This window comes from Borostomias antarcticus (genome assembly GCF_949987555.1).
Source record: "Borostomias antarcticus genome assembly, chromosome: 12".
Classification (NCBI taxonomy): Eukaryota; Metazoa; Chordata; class Actinopteri; order Stomiiformes; family Stomiidae; genus Borostomias; species Borostomias antarcticus.
In genome coordinates, this window is record NC_140245.1 from 21,586,372 (window position 1) to 21,609,843 (window position 23,472).

The 23,472-nt window shown below is 49.0% G+C and overlaps 2 protein-coding genes across 2 annotated transcripts; both read right to left on the bottom strand.

Moving 5' to 3' along the window:
• Positions 1–754: 754 nt before the first annotated feature.
• Positions 755–10,224, bottom strand: pknox1.2 (pbx/knotted 1 homeobox 1.2). The gene is made up of 11 exons (XM_084447057.1): positions 10,177–10,224; positions 9,437–9,542; positions 9,084–9,229; positions 8,761–8,926; positions 8,485–8,655; positions 6,581–6,695; positions 5,611–5,708; positions 5,352–5,507; positions 2,264–2,340; positions 1,999–2,171; positions 755–1,643 (listed from the first exon to the last, which is right to left on the bottom strand). The coding sequence occupies exons 2-11, from the start codon at positions 9,482–9,484 to the stop codon at positions 1,474–1,476; spliced, it is 1,320 nt and encodes a 439-aa protein (XP_084303183.1). The 5' UTR covers positions 9,485–9,542; positions 10,177–10,224; the 3' UTR covers positions 755–1,473.
• A 2,187-nt stretch (positions 10,225–12,411) lies between these two features.
• LOC311316514 (ATP synthase-coupling factor 6, mitochondrial) lies at positions 12,412–22,232 on the bottom strand. The gene is made up of 6 exons (XM_084447381.1): positions 22,121–22,232; positions 21,901–22,001; positions 18,833–18,929; positions 14,299–14,362; positions 12,788–12,912; positions 12,412–12,518 (listed from the first exon to the last, which is right to left on the bottom strand). The coding sequence occupies exons 2-6, from the start codon at positions 21,940–21,942 to the stop codon at positions 12,487–12,489; spliced, it is 360 nt and encodes a 119-aa protein (XP_084303507.1). The 5' UTR covers positions 21,943–22,001; positions 22,121–22,232; the 3' UTR covers positions 12,412–12,486.
• Positions 22,233–23,472: the final 1,240 nt, after the last annotated feature.

Here is a 23,472-nt window from a genome sequence, read left to right on the forward strand (position 1 = left end):
ACACACACTTTCTCACTTTCAAATACACACGTTCTCGCTCTCAAATACACACACTTTCTCACTCTCAAATACATACTCTACACACACTTTCTCACTCTCAAATACACACATACACACTTGCTCACTCTCAAATACACACTTTCTCACTCTCAAATACACACTTTCTCACTCTCAAATACACACACACGTTCTCACTCTCAAACACACACACTTTCTCACTCTCAAATACACACGTTCTCGCTCTCAAATACACACTTTCTCACTCTCAAATACACACTCTACAGACACTTTCTCACTCTCAAATACACACATACACACTTGCTCACTCTCAAATACACACTTTCTCACTCTCAAATACACACTTTCTCACTCTCAAATACACACACTTTCTCACTCTCAATTACACACACACTCATACACACTTTCTCACTCTCAAATACACACACACTTTCTCACACTCAAATACACACACACTTCTCACTCTCAAATACACACTTTCTCACTCTCAAATACACTTTCTCACACTCAAATACACACACACTTTCTCTCAATTACACACACACACACACACACACATACTTTCTCACTCTCAAACACACACACATACACACTTTTTCACACACACACACACACACACACACACACACACACACAGTCTCTCACACTCTCAAACACGCGCACACAGATACACGGCAGTATCCGAGAGAAACCCATGTTGTTTTATTGATTCAGAAACATGATGATGAAACCGAAATAAAACTGCACCGTCTGACATATAAAAATATTCTGCTCAGTCTGATGAGTCTGTCCCAACCTCCAGGACAGCTGGGTCTGTCCCAACCTCCAGGACAGCTGGGTCTGTCCCAACCTCCAGGACAGCTGGGTCTGTCCCAACCGCCAGGACAGCTGGGTCTGTCCCAACCACCAGGACAGCTGGGTCTGTCCCAACCTCCAGGACAGCTGGGTCTGTCCCAACCTCCAGGACAGCTGGGTCTGTCCCAACCTCCAGGACAGCTGGGTCTGTCCCAACCGCCAGGACAGCTGGGTCTGTCCCAACCGCCAGGACAGCTGGGTCTGTCCCAACCTCCAGGACAGCTGGGTCTGTCCCAACCTCCAGGACAGCTGGGTCTGTCCCAACCACCAGGACAGCTGGGTCTGTCCCAACCGCCAGGACAGCTGGGTCTGTCCCAACCGCCAGGACAGCTGGGTCTGTCCCAACCACCAGGACAGCTGGGTCTGTCCCAACCGCCAGGACAGCTGGGTCCATCCAGACGACTGGGGGAGGGGGTAGGGGGGCAGCACGGGGCGGAGTGAAGAGGGACTACGTCTGGTCAAATATGCATGCAGTACAGAGAGGGGGGGGGGGGGGGGTGGAGAGAGACAGAGAAAGGGAGGGAGAAAGACAGAAAGGTGTGTGTGTGTGTGTGTGTGGGGGGGGTGGGGGGGTCTAAAGAGAGAGAGCGAGATATCCTATCAACCCAGTCCAGCCATGCCTCCGTCCTCCTCTTCCTCATCCTCCTCTTCCTCCTCCTCCTCCTCCTCGCTGTGAGTTCCCAGCATGACTTGCTGCATGGCGAGAGTGGCTCCGTCTGACGACAGGCTCTGCAACTCCTCCACGCTCATGCCCATCGTCACCATGGTAACTGGGGAGCAGGGAGGTCACAGGGTCAACCTTCCGGTCAGCAACACGACTACAACCAGTTTTCCTATCAGTGGAGCTCCTACAACCTGTGTTCCTATTGGTGGAGCTCCTACAACCTGTGTTCCTATTGGTGGAGCTCCTAAAACCTGTGTTGCCATTGGTGGAGCTCCTACAACCTGTGTTGCCATTGGTGGAGCTCCTACAACCTGTGTTCCTATTGGTGGAGCTCCTACAACCTGTGTTCCTATTGGTGGAGCTCCTACAACCTGTGTTCCTATTGGTGGAGCTCCTACAACCTGTGTTCCTATTGGTGGAGCTCCTAAACCCCCACTACTCGGGTGTATTATGGGAAATACCGTTGTCGTCCTGCTCGTCCATTGCGTGGGGGAGACCGGTTGCCGAGGCAATGGAGTCAGGCCAGAAGCGCTGGGTTGGTCGACTCTGATTGGCCCTTTTCCTGCTCTTGGGCGTGTCCGAGGAGCTGCTGTCAATCATGGGCTGGAGGATCCGCCTCCTTGCATTGATGAACCTGGGAAGGATCAGCCAATCAGCTATCTGGGAGGAGGTGGTGGAAGCGGAGTGTGTGTGTGTGTGCTCCGTGTTGAGGAGTGAGAGTCTCACCAGTTGTTGACCTGGAGGAGAGAGAGGTTTGTCTGGATGGCGATCTGCTTCTTCTCCTCCTCAGTGGGGTAGGGGTGCTGAGAGGGAGGGAGGGAGAGAGAGAGAGAGAGAGAGAGAGAGAGAGAGAGAAGGGACAGAAACAGAGAAAACTGAGAAGTGGTGATGCTACTAAGGGTTTTCTAACTTATTGCAGGTCTACTGAGCTTTAGAGTCTATGTATGTTTCTATGTATGTTTCTAGGTATGTATGTGTTCTATGCCTGTTTCTAAGTATGTTCTATGTATGTTTCTATATATGTTATATGTACATTCTATGTATATGTTTTTATGTATGTACAGTTAAGTCCATAAATATTTGGACATTGACACAATTTTCCTCATTTTGGCTCTGTACACCACCACAATAGATTTGAAATGAAACAATCAATATGTGCTTTAAATGCAGATTTTCAGCTTTAATTTGAGGGTATTTACATGCAAATCAGGTGAATGGTGTAGGAATCACAACACATTTAATATGTGTTCCCCCCTTTTCATCCATCCATCTTTATCCGCTTATCCGGGGTCGGGTCGCGGAGGCAGCAGCTCCAGCAGGGGGCCCCAGACATCTCTTTCCCTGGCAGCATCAACCAGCTCTGCCTGGGGAATCTTTAGCCGCTCACAGGCCAGTGCGGAGATGTAATCCCGCCACCTAGTCCTGGGTCTACCCCGCGGCCTCCTCCCAGCTGGACACGCCTGGAACACCTCCCTAGGGAGGCGCCCAGGAGGCATCCTCACTAGATGCCCGAACCACCTCAACTGGCTCCTTTCGACGCAAAGGAGCAGCGGCTCTACTCCGGGTCTCTCCCGGATGACTGAACTTCTCACCTGATCTCTCAGGGAGACCCCAGCCACCCTCCGGAGAAAACTCATTTCGGCCGCTTGTATCCGTGATCTCGTTCTTTCGGTCATGACCCATCCTTCATGACCATAGGTGAGGGTGGGGACGAAGATAGACCGGTAGATCGAGAGCTTTGCCTTTTGGCTCAGCTCTCTTTTCGTCACAACAGTGCGGTAAAGCGACTGCAGAACTGCACCAGCTGCTCCGATTCTCCGGCCAAGCTCCCTCTCCATGGTTCCCCCTTTCTAAGGGACCAAATGTAATCGGACAAACTGACACAATCATAATCAAATGGTCATTTTTAATATTTGGTTGCAAATCTTTTGCAGTCAATGACATCCTGAAGTCTGGAGCCCATAGACATCACCAGACGCCGGGTCTCATCCCTGGTGATGCTCTGCCAGGCCTCTACTGCACCTGTCTTCAGTTCCTGCTTGTTCTTTGGGCGGTTTCCCTTCAGTTTTGTCTTCAGGAAGTGAAATGCATGCTCAATTGGATTCATGTCAAGTGATTGACTTGGCCATTGCAGAATATTCCACTTCTTTGCCTTGAAAAACTCTTTGGTTGCTTTCGCAGTATGCTTCGGGTCATTGTCCATCTGCACTGTCCAATGAGTTCGGAAGCATTTGGCTGAATATGAGCAGATAATATTGCTCAAAACACTTCAGAATTCATCCTGCTACTTTTGTCAGCATTCACATCATCAGTAAATACAAGGGAACCAGTTCCACTGGCAGCCATACATGCCCACGCCATAACACTACCACCATCATGCTTCACTGGTGAGGTGATATGCTTTGGACCATGAGTAGTTCCTTCCCTTCTCCATACTCTTCTCTTCCCAGCATTCAAGTTGATCTTTGGCTCATCTATCCGAAGGATGTTGTTCCAGAACTGTACAGGCTTTTTAAGATGTGTTTTGGCAAACTCGAATCTGGTCTTCATGCTTTTGAGGCTCACCATCTTATGGTGAACCCTCTGTATTTACTCTGGTGAAGTCTCTTGATTGTTGACTTTGACACAGATACGCCTACATACTGGAGTGTTCTTGATCTGGCCAACTGTTGTGAAGATCTTTCTTCACCAGGGAAATAATTTTTCTGTCATCCACCACAGTTGTTTTCTGTGGTCTTCTGGGTCTTTTTGTGTTGTTGAGCTCAACAGTGGGTTCTTTCTTTGTAAGAATGTACCAAACAGTTGATTTGGCCACACCTAATGTTTTTGCTATCTCTCTGATGAGTTTGTTTTGATTTTTCTGCCTAATGATGGCTTGCTTCACTGATAGTGACAGCTCTTTCATATCGAGATTTCATATTGAGAGTTGACAGCAACAGATGCAAGTCCCACACTTGAAATTAACTCTAGACCTTTTATCTGCTCCTTGTAAATGAAATAAAGAGGGGATAACACACACTTGGCCATGGAACAGCTAAGCAGCCAATTGTCCAATTACTTTTGGACCCTTAAAAAGGGGGGTACAACATAATAAAAGGTATTATGATTCCTAGACCGTTCACCTGATTTGCATACAAATACCCTCAAATTAAAGCTGAAAGATTGCAATTAAAGCACATCTTGATTGTTTCATTTCAAATCCATTGTGGTGGTGTACAGAGCCAAAATAAGGAAAATGATACTGTATGTCAATGTCCAAATATGTATGGACCTAACTGTATGTTCTATGCATGTTTCTATGAATGTTCTATGCATGTTTCTATCAAAGACCTTGTTGTTTTGATCAATTCAGGGACCAATACAGAACAGAGTTGAAAGTTGAAGTTATTTTAATGCAGTTCCTACTTGATCAGACTGGAGGCTGTGTGTGTGTGTGTGTGTGTGTGTGTGTGTGTGTGTGTGTGTGTGTGTGTGTGTGTGTGTGTGTGAGTGTGTGTGTGTGCGCGCACACGCCAGTCGGATTGTGGGCCAGTTATAAAACATTCTCACACTTCAGTCTCTGCTGATACCCTGCAGCAAGCCATCACAAGACACACACACACTCACACACACACACACACACACACACACACACACACACACACACACACACACACAGCGAAATGTTACTAAGCCACCCAACAGAAAATCTAACTGTTGTAGATAATCCTGTGTGTGTGTGAGTGTGTGTGTTTGTGTGAGCGTGTGTGGAGTTTGAGTGTGTGTGTGTGTGTGTGTGTGTGTGTGTGTGTGTTAGTGAGTGTGTGTTACTCACAGCGATGTGCTGGAACAGCCAGGAGCGCATGACGTTGGTGGCCTGCTTGGGCAGAACTCCTCTCTTGCTGCGGCTGCCTTCCTCCTGAGGATGATGATGATGCTGCTGCTGAGGGAAGAAGCTCAGCTCCTGGTTCAGCTGCACCTGCTGCACCAGCTACACACACACACACACATTCATTCACAACTTATCTGTGTGTGTGTGCTTGTGTGTGTGTGTGTGTGTGTGTGTGTGTGTGTGTGTGTGTGTGTGTGTCTACCTGTGTGTTTTGGAAGCGTATGGTTCCAGGTGAGAGACCTTGTGCCACCACCTGCCCCTGCGGCGTAACCACGGTGATGGGCTGGTAGACTGTTCCCCCTGCTCACACACACACACACACACACACACACACACACACACACACACACACACACACACACACACACACACACACACACACACTGTTACTGCAGGTAACACATATTAGAGACTGGCCCAATTCCAACGTCCACACTCACTGACTGTTGAGACGTGAGGCGCGTTGGTGAGGGTTAGGGACATGTTAGTGTGAGGGGCGTTGGTGTGAGGTACGTTGGTGTGAGGTGCGTTGGTGCGAGGTGCGTTGGTGTGAGGTGTGTTGGTGTGAGGTGCGTTGGTGAGGCTCAAGGCTGTTCTATTGTCCCACTGGCACATCCTCAAGTGCTCCAGGGCTCTCCGGCAGACATTTTGAGCCCTTTATGCCCACTTTCCATAAGTCTGCACTGCTGCGGACTTCGCCTGAGGGAATTACCCACAGTTCATATCGTTGTGACATGAAACACAGGGTTACCAGAAGAACGGTAAATAAACAAACAAACAAACCAACCCTAACGTTCATGTTACAAAACAAAATACGTTTTCAGGGTGTCTGATTCAGCCCAACATCAAAGTACAATTCAAAAGGTAAAATAAAAAGTCCCAAACCCCCAGTAGGGTTAACCCTAACCCTAACCCGAACCCCCAGTAGGGTTAACCCTAACCCTAACCCTAACCCAAACCCCCAGTAGGGTTAACCCTAACCCTAACCCCGACCAGCTCTTCACAGCCTTACCCCCCCCTGCTGCCAGTCACACTCAACCACACCAGGTGACGTCAGGGCGTCTGAGAGGGTTCAGGCCTTAGGGGGGACGCTGGGATTGGGCCACTGTGTTTCCATGGAGACAGACAGGGGAGGGGCAGAGCGCAAACTGCACGTAACCATGGAGACATACCTGTGACCATCTGGGCGGGGTTGACCGTCGTCAGGGTGATGTTGCCGTGCTGCAGGGCCGATGCTGGGACCACAATGCCCTGGGGGCTGAGCGTTCCCGAAACTGGACTGGAGGTCTACACACACACGCACACGCATACACACGCACACACACACGCACACACACACAGGCACACACACACACACACACACACACACAGGCACACACACACACACACACGTGAGTCCAGCTGCAGTAGAGCCACGTGGAGAAAGAGTATGGATGTAGGGAGTCGTTTATTCAACTATAAGGCGCAGCTCCTGCTAGTTGTTTAGGAAATACTAGTCGGCTAAACTGAATATAATATAATTGATTTAAAAAAAGATTTATTAAAACTTCAAACATTGGTCCACAAAAAACACATATAGAACAATATAAAATAGTGCAAATAAAAATACATTGAAATAAATAATGGGCCTACTGTGCAAAAAAATAGCCAAATTAATTGTATATTTGTTGTTCGTTGTGTTCGTTAAGCCAAAAAATGTGTTGATAGCCTACTGCAAAATGGTTCTATTTCAGCTGACCACTACACAACTAATTTAATAATGTCAATAATATCAGGTGGTTGCTTTGACCAACTCAAGATGAGCTGGGCCAATTCTGAACCGCTTATTCCACTGAACGAAGACCCAACGCTTCCCCAGACTGGACCAGCCTACAGATCTCAGACCACTATTGATTTTTCCAAGTGCAATCTATTGACTCTTGACTGGACTTAATTGATTGCACTTATCTGGGTGATGATCACCGCATAACCCTAAAAATAGGCCTGAATACTGAGTGTCCTGTCTGCTGTGCGCTCCTGTGTGAGAGAGAGAGCAAGGGAGAGAGAGAGCAAGGGAGAGAGACAGAGCAAGGAAGAGAGAGAGGGAGAGAGAGAGCAAGGGAGAGAGAGGGAGAGACAGAGAGGGAGAGAGAGAGGGGTTCATCCTTACTGCAGCGCAGCTATGATCATCATTCAAACTAAATCACCATCGTCCAGACTAAATATAGACTTGTCTATTCTTCATATGTAGTCTATTTGTTTGCATGTCTCTGCGTATTTCTTGGATATTAACAGACGAAGCATGTATCCTTCTGACCCTCTCATTCTGCCTTGCTGAGGGGAACGGCCGTAGGTTTATCTCGCTACACTACTGAACAAAACAACTAAACATGGGGTTGGTTGCGAAGAAAAACTGCGGTTGGTTGCGACGGAAAACAAATGTGTCATTAACAGCTGGGAAAGCTGCCGTCCATCGTCTCTGAAGCCAGACGAGCCGATAATTCTCCTCCCATGATGGGCAGAGCGCTACAGGAGACGCAGCCCTGTTGTTTCATGGCCATGTTCCGACTTGAAATAAAGATGTTTAGACGTGAATAGTTGATATATCAATGTCCATATGAAGAAGGTTATTTATTTAAGTTTGTCTTAAAGGTTATTCATTTATTCTTATGGTTATTTATTTTCAAATATCCGTTCATGAAACAGAACCATTCCATTGCGCTCTGCTTAATTCTATTAAAAGGTTTAGTTTAGATTGACAGCCTATCAAAGGCAATATCTAATGTTCTCATTTTATCCTACTAAAACATACTATTAGGCTAGCCTACTCTTCAACTAAACTAAATAAATCACATGTAGATCTTTGCGTAGTAATAAGCTGTAAAGACGGGCTGAACTACTGTTCTGGGGAGAGCGAAGAGAGTAACTCTGCTCAACGAATGCAGATTGGCTGCAGCTGAGTATCTCTGGGAATCTCTGATTTAGACGAGTCGTTCAGTCAGTTGCAAAACCACCGTCTAGTCGTCAGTGAAAATAGTTGCTGGGCACATCCCTATATGAATGTGTGTGTGTGTGTGTGTGTGTGTGTATGTGTTACCTGAGTGAGTCCAGGAGAGTCAGTGTTATCTGTCTCGGCCCCCAGCAGAGTGTCAGAGTTCATCTTGGTCCGCAGGCAGGCGATGTAGCGAGAGCAGAAGTCCTTACACAAGTCACTCACCTTCTCCAGCTCCAACAGGTGGATACGTAACACCTGCAGAGCACCTACCATCTACGCACACACACACACACACACACACACACACACACACACAACTCAGCAATGCAACTCCACAAGTATGTGTGGCGTGTGTGTGTGTGCGTGTGTGTGTCTCACCAGGCTGTCAGTGTCAGGGTCCTGGCTGGAGGACCCCTCCTTCCTGTGGTTGAGCAGGAAGTTGTCGAGGTCGGCTCGGAGGGAGGCGGAGCTTACACATTCAGACGTCTGGGTGGACTGTTCACACTTCTCAAACAGCAGAGCCAGCAGCGGAAACAGGGGGTGTCTATACACACACACACACACACACACACACACACACACACACACACGTGGTTTCAGCAGGAGAGGTGGATGGAGGAGGAGGCTAGACAGAGGAGGAGGAGAGAGGAGGATGGAGAAAGAAGGGAGGAGAGAGGAGGATGGAGGGAGGATCAGGGTACCTGTAGATGTTGGTTTTGTCCGTCTCCATTGGGGTCTGGGCGTGAGGGGGGTGGGGGCTAGCTCCTCCTACTTCTCTCCCCTCCTCTGTCACTCTCCTGTCTTCCTCTCCCTCCATCTCTCCTCCTACACCCATCTGAACCAGGACCTGGGGGAGGAGAAGAAGAGGAGGAGGATGGGAAGTTGAGAGAAGAAAAGAGAATTAGTTTATGTATCATTATTGCTTCTCTCTGTAAGAAGTCTGAGCCAATCCCCCCCCCTGTCTCTCTCTCTCCCGCCCTCCACCTTCCTCTCTTCCTCCTCCAGTAGAACCCTGTGTCTCCTCTTCATTTGACTTCAGTACCCCCCCCCTCACCTGTTCAACCTGGGGGTATTCCTCTACAGGTGCCAGATGTTCGGCCATCTCGGAGTCTGCCAGCGATGCCAACACTCAGTCATGCCAGTCCAGGACGCTGCCAGTCCTACCACACACGAGGGGTTGCATTAACAGGGAAGTAGCTAAATGACATTATTATTATAACATTAGCTGCGAATTAATATGTGATCATGTCCAAAATGCAGCGTACCACAGGGCTCCGTCTGAACTAGGCTTACGGTTCTTAACGGCTGAACCGTGAACGGCTCCGGTCACACAAATGTAGGGTAAGTTAGGCTACAGAGATTCATCCTCCACACCCGACGCGGATTCTGATCTAGCGGCTGTTCTGATCAGCATCAGTGAGGCTGTATGTGAGCTGCGGCGGTCTGCTTGTTCACTCTGGCGACGGGACTGTAAACAAACCGGAATAAGTCGCCTCTACTCTCTGTATGACGGGGAGCGGAGGGCTCGGGACCAGATGGCCGGTAAGGTCCTCCTAACACACGCGCGCGCGCACAGGGCCCTGCCGGCCATTCCTCTCGCTCTCTCGCCAAACAAGCCGACATCTTTATTCCACCACCGCAACGGCTCCCTCTCGCCTCGGTCTCCCGCGCCTCCCCGGCACCGGGACATCCTCTCCTCTCCTCACACGGCGAGGCCGCCGCATCCCAGCACGCCGCAGTCGATCGTTAGATTGATGGGGGACGGAGAAAAGCAGAATTTGAGTGACAGCTTACCTGGGTGCCAATCTTCGTCACACTGACAAGGCGCTGCTGCAATCGCGGGTCGCAGTTTTCTTGTGTCGTCATGACGTACGGGCACGCAGACAATTTTTCTTTTCAATATTCATGATGTGGGCGGAGCGCCGGAACTCAGACCCAAGAGTTGTCCCGCCCCGAAGGCTCAACCCTGCCCCTCGTGCCTTCATTAGGAATGTGTGTGTGTGTGTGTGTGTGTGTGTGTGTGTGTGTGTGTGTGTGTGTGTGTGTGTGTGTGTGTGTGTGTGTGTGTGTGTGTGTGCGTGCGCGCGCGCGCGTGTGTTATAATATTATTTATTCGGCTTATTTCTCAAGGACAGTGCAAAACTGTAAATATTCCAGAATTAGCTTTAGAATTAGGCTCAATCCCAATACTCCCCCTTAGCCCTAGCTCCTAGTTTTAAAGTGCCCTCGACTGGGTAGTGTTCCTTCAAAACGGAGCCACAAGGTGTGAGTTTTCATCTACCCCTCGGTTTCAGGTCAGCATCTGAAAACCCTTGGTTTGAACGTCCACTAGCCCTCGATATGCCCCCTAGTCCTAGAAGCTGAAAGGAATAGGACACACTACCCTACGCGTAGGGGTAGGACCAAGGGCTAAGGGGGGTATTGGGCCTTAGTTTTCAAGTGTAGTAGGCCTATAATAATCAAATTTCTAAAAAATAATAATAATTAAAAAATCACCGAACTTAAAATAGGCCTATTCCTAAGTATCCCCAAACCAACGATACAGTATTAAGATACTATATACTGTAATCTAGAATTTCGATGTATATATTATGGATCACCTCCGACTTCAGCCACAACTCTGGAGCGTGCCCCCTCCAGAAGCTCTCCTGACTCATCTATCCACTCCTCTATCGTGGGCTGCATCAGTGAGGACGTAGAGGAGGAGGGATATGGTCTCAGTGAGGACGTAGAGGAGGAGGGATGTGGTCTCAGTGAGGACGTAGAGAAGGAGGGATGTGGTCTCAGTGAGGACGTAGAGGAGGAGGGATGTGGTCTCAGTGAGGACGTAGAGGAGGAGGGATGTGGTCTCAGTGAGGTCGTAGAGGAGGAGGGATGTGGTCTCAGTGAGGACGTAGAGGAGGGATGTGGTCTCAGTGAGGACGTAGAGGAGGAGGGATGTGGTCTCAGTGAGGACGTAGAGGAGGGATGTGGTCTCAGTGAGGACGTAGAGGAGGAGGGATGTGGTCTCAGTGAGGACGTAGAGGAGGAGGGATGTGGTCTCAGTGAGGACGTAGAGGAGGAGGGATGTGGTCTCAGTGAGGACGTAGAGGAGGAGGGATGTGGTCAGGAGATTCGTATGATCGTCCGAGGAGACCCAGCTCCAACTCAACATCAGCAAAACCAAGCAGCTGGTGGTGGACTTCAGAAGGAACCAGAGACTCCCAACCCCTATTACCATCCAGGGGGAGGAGGTTGAGATGGTGGACTCATACAAATTCCTGACAACCCTGAGGCCCTCTACAGGAAAGGACAGAGCAGACTGTTCTTCCTCAGGAGGCTCAGGTCCTTTGATGTGTGTAGCAGGCTGCTGAGGATGTTCTACCAGTCTGTGGTACCCAGCACACTGGTCTTTGCTGTGGCCTGCTGGGGAAGCAACACTTGGTCTGGGGACAAACCGGTGAGGAAGGCCAGCTCTGTCGTGGGGCCCCAACTGGACAGCCTGGAGGCTGTGGTGGAGAGGAGGATGAGGGACAAACTGAAGTCCATGCTGAACAACGCCTCTCATCCCCTCTATGACGCGCTGTGGCAGATGGGGAGCACCTTCAGCCACAGGCTCCTCCCATCCAGGGGCAAAACAGAGCATTCCTTTGGGCCATCGGCCATCATACTCTAGAACAGTACCTGAGTGTTCCCGAGTGTTGTGGATGTGTGCATATACTGTATGTATGTAAACATGAATATTATTACACACATTTATACAGATTGTATGTATGTATATATTCTATATTTTATGTATACTGTATGTATATCTCTTGTACTCTGTTATATTGTATATTCTCTTCTCTGTATATCTTTACTCTAACCTGTGCTGTACATTCTCACTGCTGAAACACTTAAAGTTCATCTATTTGTGGAAGTGAACTGTCTGATGAGTCCTACCAAGCTCTGCTCTGAAGCACACTGTCTGGACCACCAGCACAGTTAAGACATCGTACCTGCAACTATCTGCTTGTCTGACCCCATGTAGAGAAAACACAACACTGATCCTTTAGACAGAAAACTTTATTAAACATTCCTGACGCCACAGTGACAAACAGCACACAAGAGCAGGACAGCCACTGGTCATCTGGAGGAGACATCATCTAACAGGGGATCTGAGAGAGAGAGAGAGAGAAAGAGAGAGAAAGAGAGAGAGGGTTGATGATGAGGGTGGAGAGAGAGAGAGAGGTGATGAAGGGGAGAGAGAGGGAGAGAGAGAGAGAGAGAGAGAGAGAGAGAGAGAGAGAGAGAGAGAGAGAGAGAGAGAGGGGGGGGGGGGGTGATGACGGGGAGAGAGAGGGAGAAAGGAACAGCCATTAAGTAAGTTACAATTGATGCATATGCATGCACACATACACACACACATGCACGCAAGCCCACACACCTTGAAAGGAGAATTCTGGGAACTGGCTGAGGTCTCCGCCCCCAAATTGCCACTGGAGCTTAACCCTCTCTTCTGATAGGGCCTTCTCATACTCTGGCCCTGCCTCCACCAGACCCCCGCAAGCTCTGATAGGAGAGAGAGGAGAGAGAGGAGAGAGAGGAGAGAGAGGAGAGAGAGGAGAGAGAGGAGAGAGAGGAGAGAGAGGGAAGACACGGGGAGACACACGGACTGGGTTGCACCAGTTTGTCTTATCGTGTGACTCACTAAACCCAAGCATTTAGTCACGTTGTCATTAGGGTTAACCCTAACCCTCACCCTGCCATTTAGGCGTTGTCTTAACTAGTAACTACTAACTAGTTACTAAAAAAAATAGTCGTCGGGCTCCGGCACACATACGAATTATGTAATTTACAACAGAATATTGACCTTGCCAGGCATTTGAGTTGGTCATCCAACAGGCTCGATCCTCACCCTTCTGTATAATCCCAACTGTGGAATGGCTGTGATAATAGTCCACAAAATGTTCTTCCTTTGCCTCGTTTAGCACCAGCTGTAACACTCTCCTCCAAATTCATTATCTCCGTTAGCAGGGCTAACGTTGCACTCGGTAGCTTGTGCTTATTATTATTGGGGTTGGTGAGAAGCTTGTGCAGTGGAGAGGTTCTTTTGGCGGAGTTGGCCGTTGGATTGTTATGCTTAAATTATCCTAGCCAGCTAGTTCCCAAGCTTGTTCGATAACGTTATTTGGTTCAGACATAACATAGGCTGCCTGGTACAGTCCACTGACCTGTTGCTGGTTAGCTATGAGAGGCAGGATCCCCCCAACCCGCAACGGAGGGTTAGCAACTCGGCTGGGACTCCCCCTCTCATCGCTAACCAGCAACTGAGCCAATTGGGCTAAAGGTGGTTAGCTAGCTCGATCGTGAAATTACTCAAACTGAATAAATATGACACCAATAAGCACACCGGTGCCAATAGTTAGTTTAATCTTGATATAATTAAGACATCTGCTAAAAAAAATTCCACTGACAGATTTAGCTAAAATTTTTCAGCCCACCTCCGTCCTAATAGCAGAGTTGAAGACGCTAGTATTAGCTACTTCCTCGCACTAGTCATCACTTACACCACCTCCCAGGGTGGTGTAAATATTTAGTTGTTACTAGGAACTAGTCGTGAGTGGTGTAACCCATTTACATTTATTAGTGACTAAATCTCGAGTTGACCAGGCCTATTTAGACCACCCTGGGAGGTGAAGTGAACACAGGAAGTCCAGAGCAACAAGGAGAGTCCATAGAACTACACAGAGTTCATAGACATACATAGTCCATAAAGCTACAGTTCATAGATGTGTACAGAGTCCATAGACCTACATAGAGTCCATAGACCTACATAGAGTCCATAGACCTACATAGAGTCCATAGACCTACAGAATATAAAGTTCATAGACGTGTACAGAGTCCATAGAGATACATAAAGGGTGAAGTGTGGGTTAGGGTTAGGCCAGGTCTTACTGGCTCCTGCTGGAGTACTCTCTGATCTTCTGCAGGAAGATCCTCTGGACTGGGTCCACACAGTCTGGAGGAGAGGAGAACACAGAACAAAGTCACTAATGTTAGGAAGCTTCATGCTGCTCTAAGGACCCACTACATGACACCCCCCCCCCCCCCCCCCCACCGGAGATAACTTCCTGGTTTAGATGGTGTGTGTTAACAGCCAGAGGTACTCAGAGATGATGGACAGTGTGTGCGTGTGGCTGTGGCTGTGCCTGTTTCCTCTTGTGATTATGGTGAATGCCCCCCCTCCCCCTTACCCTAACCCTAACCTTAACCACTCGTTTACCTAAACTTAAACGTCCATCTTCAAAATGGACCCAGAGTCATGTAGTAGGTGTGTCCTGTAGTAGACACCAGCAACATGTTGTACCAGCACCAGTAGCAGTACCAGCACCAGTAGCGGTACCGGCAGTACCAGCAGTACCAGCACCAGTAACAGTACCAGCAGTACCAGCACCAGTAACATTAGGTAGTGACGTGATTAAGGACGCCTTTGATCTTGTTACTATCTTCAAATGGTCTTTGTTCAATAGTTGAGTAAGTTGAAGTCAAATCAAAAAGGCACTGGTAATCGAAACTTAATGCAATGGCTTTATTTGTATGTACAGTAACAGACAATTAAAACCGGTAAAGCTCTCGAGAGATACTACCCCGGACCGATGCCTCACGGGGTCTTATATACCCCGTATCTGATGTGAGAACACCTGCTTTCTAACGCAGTGTTGTTTCTTAGCCTGATCCGTTATCTACTGGCCAATTACTGATCACGGTTAATGTTACTTTGCTCACAGCTGCGTTCCCACGGAGCAACTGCTCTCCCCCTCCCTTACAGAAATGGCCTACTGTTTTGTCCGACTGAGCTAGCCGGGCCTAAAACTGACTTTTAAGAATAGACACATAATATAATCTGGATTAGAACAAAGGTTCGAGCTTAGTTAGGCAAATTAATACACGACAGTAGATGCTGCGTCCAGGAGAGGAGAGGGGGAGGCAGAGGATAGGAGAGGGGGAGGCAGAGGAGAGGAGAGGGGGAGGCAGACATGCAAGATGGTGTTGATCAGAGACACCAGCCCCCATGCTGGAGAGGGAGACAGGGTGTATGCATGTGTGTGTGCATGTTTGTGTGTGTGTGTGTGTGTGTGTGTGTGTGTGTTTGTGTGTGTGTGTGTACCCTCAGCAGTTTCCTGGACTCCAGAGTCTCCTGGTTCTCCATCAGGTGGTCCCAGCATCACAGAGTCGACAGATTCTTCCGGCCGGACCGCAGGGTCTCCCGGCCCTACAAGGTCTACTGTCGCTGGAGCAGGGGCCGCCTGGCCAACAGCAGCCAAAGCTTCCAACTCCTCGCAAATAGCAAGGTCAGCTGCCAGGTTTTGACCAATAATAACCTTAGCTTCCAGCTCCTGGCCAATAGCAACATCTGTTGCCTTCAGCTGATCTATAGCAGCCTCAGCTGCCTCCAGCTGGCCAATAGCAGCCAATGCTGCCAGATCCTGGCCAATAGCAACCTCAGTTGCCTCCAGTTGGCCAATACTAACCTCAGCTGCCAAATCCTGACCAATAGCAGCCATAGCTTCCAATTCCTGGCCAATAGCATCCATAGCTTCCAATTCCTGGCCAATAGCAACCATAGCTTCCAGCTCATGGCCAATAGCAGAGGTCATGACTGGTGCTTCACTGAGGACCTCTACAGGAGAGTATGTTGTCCTGGATGTGACCTCTACAGGAGGAGAGAACCGTTCTGATTGGCTAAACTCTATGGTGGAAGGTTCTAGTAGGCTAGGCTCTAGGGTGGGAGGTCCTGGTTGGCTAAACTCACTAAGCTCAAAAATGGGAGGTTCTGATTGGCTAAGTTCTGTTCTGAGAGGTTCTGAGATGGGAGGTCCCAATTGGCCTGTTGGGGGGTGAGGTGTGTGTGCAGCCCCAGCTATCCCTGTGGAGGAGACTTCTGGGGTAACTACTGTCTTTTCTGGCATAACTACTGCCTTCTCTGGGGCACACAGGGCATCTCCTGGGGCAGCTGTGGGTTCCACTGGAGCGACTTCATCAACTTCTGGGGCAACAGCGGCATGTAGTGGGGCAAAATCTAAGGTGAGAGTTGAAACTGTTATCGCCTTGTCAGCTACAGGGGTAACGTGTACTGGGGTAGCTGTAGCTTCCTTTAGGGTAGATGTGGCGTCTTCTAGGGCAGATGCTGAGGTTGTAGTCGGCTCTGGGGCAGCTGGAGTGTCAGCAGAGGCAGTTGTGGCCTCCACCACGGTATCTGCAGCTTCCGCTGGGGCATCTTGTAAGGCATCTGGGGCAGCTGAAGTCTCTCTAGGGGCAACATCTGGGGTGATGGGTGATTCTGTTTCCTCAGCTGTTGGGGCAACTTCAGCTTTAACCGGGGTAAGTGGTGTAGCCGGGGTAGTTTCGGGGGTAACTGGGACAGCTTCTGCTCCCGGAGGGGGCAGGTCTGGGGGGGCCACAGTGCGGGCGGAGCCTGCTTCTGCTGCAGTAGCAGTCTGCTCTAGCTTAAGGGAGGAGTCTTCTACAGGCCCTGCTCTGATGTGGGAGGAGTCTTCTACAGGCCCTGCCCTGATGTGGGAGGAGTCTTCTACAGACCCTGCCCTGATGTGGGAGGAGTCTTCTGCAGGCCCTGCATTGATGTGGGAGGAGTCTTCTATACGCTCGGCCCTGATGTAGGAGGAGTCTTCTACAGGCCCTGCCCTGATGTGGGAGGAGTCTTCTACAGGCTTCGCCTTAACGTAAGAGGAGTCTTCTACAGGGTGCGCACTAATGGGTGAGGAGTCTTCTACCGGCTCCACCCTAGTGGGGGCGGAGTCCCATACAGGTTCCGCCCTGACATGTGAGGAGTCTTCTATAGGCTCTGCCCTAATGGGGGAGGAGTCTTCAACAGGCTCCACCCTGATGTGGGAGGATTCTTCTACAGGGTGTGCACTAATGGGGGAGGAGTCTTCTACAGGCTCCACCCTAGTGGGGAAGGAGTCTCCTAGAGGCTCCGCCCTGACATGGGAGGAGTCTTCTATAGGCTCTGCCCTAATGGGGGAGGAGTCTTCAACAGGCTCCACCCTGATGTGGGAGGAGTCTTCTTCAGGGTGTGCACTAATGGGGGAGGAGTCATCTACAGGCTCCACCCTAGTGGGGGAGGAGTCTCCTAGAGGCTCCGCCCTGACATGGGAGGAGTCTTCTATAGGCTCTGCGCTGATGGGGGAGGAGTCTTCTACAGGATCTGTGCTGATGGGGGAGGAGTCTTCTACAGGCACCGCCCTGAGGGAGGAGGAGTCTTCTACAGGATCTGTCCTGGTGTGGGAGGAGTCTTCTATAGGCTCCGCCCTGATGGGGGAGGAGTCTTCTACAGGCTCCGCCCTGAGGGAGGAGGAGTCTTCTACAGGCAGGTCTTTAGCTAGGCTCGGAGGGGGCAGGTCATGGTCAGTTACAGAGTTGGGAGCAGGGCTAGCTACAGAGACTGCATCATGGTCGGGGACAGATACAGATAAAGGGACTGATACAGGGCGGGCTACAGGGTCAGCTGCAGGGGCAGAGACAGGGGCAGAGACAGGGGCAGCTACAGGGGCAGAGACAGGGTCAGCTACACAGTCAGGGGCAGCTACAGGGTCAGGGGCAGGTACAGGAGCAGAGACAGGGTTAGGGCTGGTGGAGCTGGAGGATGTGGATTCTCCTGTAGTAGCAGAGTTGGGGAGAGGAGCCCCAGGATGATCGACAGCTGGACCTGCCACTGAGGACATAGGCGGGACAACAGAGGCAGGCTTGGGGACAGGCTGAGAGACAGGCTTGGGGACAGGTTGAGAGGTAGGCTTGGGGACAGGCTGTCCAGTGACGGTGTGCTTGGGGACAGGCTGTCCAGTGGCGGTGTGGGCCGCGGCTGGCCGGTCGGGCGTGGCGGAGCGCAGACTCTGCAGCAATTTGGCCACATCTACAACAGACTGGGGTTTGGCCTTCTCTACGCATGCAGAGAGAGAGAGCAGGTTACAACTGCTCAGAACATGTTATTACAGGATATTGCTGCAGTTTATAAGACGTTATTGTGACATGACCTCCACATCCTTAACGCCTTATTAGTGAGTAAACTGTTTAACTGTGATGATATCAGTTACAATTACAGCCAATCGGCACCAGATTGGAATGTTAGTCTAGAGGGATTTCTGAAAATGTGAAAGTGAGGGGCATTTGGGGGTAAAAGTCAGAAACCAGTCTATATCACATAATTCAAGGGTGATGGGGAAAAAAAAAGGTTTTGACCTTCTAATTTGCATATCAAAATGGCCACCAAATTGCCAATCTTGGACCCTTCTTGGACCGTTTTTCCCCAGTATTTTGTATGTAGGCAAGCAAAGATGAGAAAATTAAGTTTCTAGATTTTTATTTGAGGGTCAGAGCAGGGATGAAATCCCTCTAGACTATTATGAACGGAATGTTATTGTGTTCTGTTGGCTCGGCTGAGTGTGTGTGTGTGTGTGTCTGTAAGCCTTACTAATGTGGGTTCTCCTGGGAGTCTTCCTGTCTGTAGGCGAGGAGCTGAAGGCTGTGGCTGGTGGGGCAGCTCTTCTCAGATGGCTCCAGAGCGCCCCCTGCAGAGCGTGAGCACCACAGGAGAGAATAACACCAGCGCCAGGCTGCTGCCAGGGTCCACTGTGGCCAGACATCCCCCTAACCCTAACCCTTTATTAGATGTGTTTCCGGATCTGTATCTGAAAGTTTCTAAATTCATATCCAAACCCATTCATTTGGCACTTTTGTTATACAGGTCCTATTGACACGAAACTTGATATATGTCATGGTGGAGGTGTGCTAGACTGGATATTAGATCTGGTTCCGGATCCAAATTTAAAGCCTAACCGATTCTCTCGCAACCAACGTCTGTCTGCCCTAATTTGAGGGTGCTGGACACACCTGTGGTGGTTTTGAGTCTCTAGCACCTTCCGTTCACAATGTATAGCCTCTTGTGCAAAATGGCTGTCAATAACTGTACTTAATATGCAAGTAGAGCCTTCGACCTTGGTATCTGAAGGCTTTAGTAGGCCCTGAATCCAATTAATCCAATGAAAGTAGGTGTCCAACATGTTCCCACACTAAGTAATGATTTTATCAAGTCTGACCACTAGGTGCGCTAGACTGGAAGCCACATGTATTAGATCTGGTTCCGGATCCTAATCTAAAGCCTAGTCTTTGGGAGTCCAGATTCACATCTAAACATGAAATTCTGCAATATAAACCTGACCACTCGAAGCGCTATACTGGAAGTCACATGGTATTAGATCCGATTCCGGATCCTAATCTAAAGCCTGAATACAGACAAATTGAAAGAAAGTGTCATGGGATGGATGGGTGACACACATCAAATTTGGTGGCTCTAAGACACAGTCATATTGAAGGGAAGCATCTAGAGCTCTGATTGGTCGAAAGGGTGGTAGCCCATGACGGGACGATGACACACACCAATCAGACCATTCCAGAGGTGTCCACAGACCAGAAGAGACAAGAAAACACAATAAGAGTTGATTAGGAGAAAAAATGGTAATTTGGATTGAAGATTCCAAATAGGCATCTATGAGTGATTAAGGGATGAATTGGGAAAAATATAGGAGGTTATTAGTACTGTTCCTGGTTGGGAGTTCCAAATTCAACTCAAAATATTTAACCCATGGCACTGTCAGGCCAAAATCTGAAATACATTAGAAACGTCCAATATTTGAGATCAATAACAAGATAGCTAGCAGAGAAATACAGCCATTTTACTCACTTTAGTCAACTGAATTGTATAAACCAGCTCAATTACGTCACCCGGACACATTTTGTCCCACGGACACATTTTGGCCTGACAGCGCCCCCAAGTGGACATGGAAAGGCTTTACAGGTTATTTTTTCTGAATCCGGAATCCAGATTGGGAATACGGAATTGCAGTCCGGAACTGCATCTAAAGCCCATACATTAGCATCCAGATTGGTTCATGTTTCCGGAACGGCAGGTGGCTAATCCAGATTCAACTCTAAGTCAATGCAAAAAAAAATGGTTAGGAGGTACAGAAAGAGTACTAATTACCCTATCCCGAGTCCCGACAAATATCTGTCGGGACACTAAAATGTCCCGCTTTTCTATAGAAAATGTACTCCTTTCTCCGATAGGTTAATGGCGCGTTCCAGGCAACCCGTAACTCGTGTTTTTCCGATCTCCTACACGTGAAAATGCTCTGGAATGGCAGTCAAACCCGTAATTTCCCACCCGTGAACTCGTACAGATCGATGTACCCCCAGTTGCGCTCTCTGACGTCACACAGCCCTCTAAGCAAGATGGCAGCCCCCATGTGTATGGCTACGAAGATAACTTTAGGGCAACGTAAAGCCTTTGTACGTTGTAATCCAAATAATACAAACGATTATGCACTACAACCTGCTATGTGTATGTAATTATGCCCAAATATGTTGACAAGAAAAAGCTTGTGCTAGCTAGCTAACATTAAGGTAAACCTGAACGTGACCATGCAAACGGCAAAAAGTCGATGTCAATAAATAAAATGTAACGTACGATTTCTTAGAATAGCGAAATTAGGCATACAATGTTTAGCTTGCCAGCTCTGACAATGTGCCAATTCTCAAGCTTTTACCATATCGGCTTGTTTACATTTATCCAGAATGCCACGCATTCAGACAGTTTGCCTGGAACGCTATGAAGTCGTAACTTACGAGCTCAAAATCCTCTCTGGAACGCGGCATAATGGCGCGTTCCAGGCAACCCGTAACTCGTATTTTTCCGACCTCCTACACGTGAAAATGCTCTGGAATGGCAGGCAAACCCGTAACTTCCCACCCGGCAACTGGGAGTACATCGATCTGTCGAGTTCACGGGTGGGAAGTTACGGGTTTGACTGCCATTCCAGAGCATTTTCACGGGTAGGAGGTAGGAAAAATACGAGTTACGGGTTGCCTGGAACGCGCCATAAGTAGCCGGCAATGAAAATGCTGCCTTTTGCACACCCTGCAAGATCACTTTTTCTGTCGCACATGGTGGGAGTGCAGACATTAAAGATAATAAGCTCATGTGAAAAAAAATATATTTTGAAATCAGTCAATACATTTCCTACTTTGTTATGAATACAATACATGGGGATTTGAAATGATGGTCACAGATACCAGGGGCTGCTACAGGCAGCACTCTGAGCATTCATACTGAATCTCTCTCTCTGGGATCAGAAGGACCAGAGCTCTGGGGCTACAGGCAGCAATCTGAGCAGTGGGCACTCACTCACTCACTCAAAGCTAGTGATTAGTAACAGGTTAGACCCCCCCTCTCTCTCACACACGCACACACACACAATACACTGCGGTCAAGCCAGTCGACAAGTCGGAAATCAATCAAGTGGTCCGCCCTTTATTTTCTTTTGCGCGTCCACTATTTGCGTTTATTGCAGTAAAGATGTTTTTCGGCATAACACCGGGTTGTTCACTTTCTGAATCAAATCATAGTTTTAGTTTACTCGATTGTAACCTAAATGAAAGCGACGGCGGCAACCCGGTGTTATGCCGAAAAACTATAACGGGTACCTCCAGACAGCGGTGTCCTGTCCTGAGGAAGGACGCCGCCATGTCTGTGCTCACAGAACCGCGTCCTCCGCCCCGGAGACCAGCTACTTCGGTTCCTCCTCCTTCACGGTGAGAACGTATTGTTCACACAGACACGATGAAAACACAAACATGCTACATGAGACAAGAGCAAAGCACGTTGGTACAACATATTATAAAGACTACCGTCCCGCCAACGTACCTTTATCCCTGAATCCGTCCACTGATGTTCCTGTTGCATAAACATACCCGACCCAATGGAAACGCCCCCTAAGTCAACTCTAGACGTGAATGTCTGGCGTGAACATCGTGTACAGTTCTGACATGCCTGTCAGTCCCAGCCGCTGGGCTGTGATCCTGCTACAGAGTTCATCCACAGACCCACACCTTGTAAAGCACAACCACACACACGCACACACACATACACACACCCTCCTTGGTCCAATTGAATTTTATTTTAAACACTTAAGACATTACACTTCTCATACATTGATAACAATACGCTGTCATCAATGGTTCTTCTACGGTAGCTGATGTCAATATATTAATATTTTAACATATTCACAGACGGTAGTAGAGTGTGTGTGTGTGTCTGTGAGTGTTAGGACTGGGCTGGCTCTACAGCTGGAGGCACAGGGACAGATAGCTGGGGGGGGCGCGGTCATTGTCATCATCACCACAGTCCTCCAGTTAGAAACCTGGCGATACCAGACAGTCAGAGATCTCCACCCACCAGTGTAGTTGAGAGAAGCGTTTAGAGTGGAGACCAGGAACCAGATACTCTCTCTCTGTCTCTCCCATGGGGTCTCTCCCCACACATGCTAACTATTTCACCAATCCCTTCCGGTTGTCTTACAAAAAGAAATAAATTAACTACAGTAGTCACATCTGAAATACTTCAACTACAATATATATACACGCGCGCATACATACATACATACATACATACATACATACATACATACACACACACACACACACACACACACACACACACACACACACACACACACACACACACAAGGGTGAGGCAGAGGGGTGAGTTCAGTCCCTGGCCTGGGATCAGACCTTTGATTCTGCCCACTCCACTGGGTTGACTGGTTCTGGTCTGTGTTGACTGGTTCTGGTCTGGGTTGACTGGTTCTGGTCTGGCATCTGCTCTGGCTTTCTCAGCTGGAAAATGCTCGGTCCATTGAGCACCACCGGGGGACTAACAATTAGCCAATCGGCACCACGGGCGGACTAACTAGATTCAGGCGGATATGTTGGTCTCTAGTGATTGGTTATGTATAATTAAATTCCCCTTCCCTGTGGAAATCAGTGAGAGTGGAGGCTGTCAGACTGCAGATGGAGATGAGTGTAACGAGTTGACAGTTCTGTCTGATATCAGGTGATTCAGTCTCTCCTGTCTCCTCCAGGACCAGACCACTCCTATTCGACCCTTCACCCACCCCACACACACCGGACCAGACCACCCCTGTTTGACCCTTCACCCACCCCACACACACCGGACCAGACCACCCCTGTTTGACCCTTCACCCACCCCACACACAC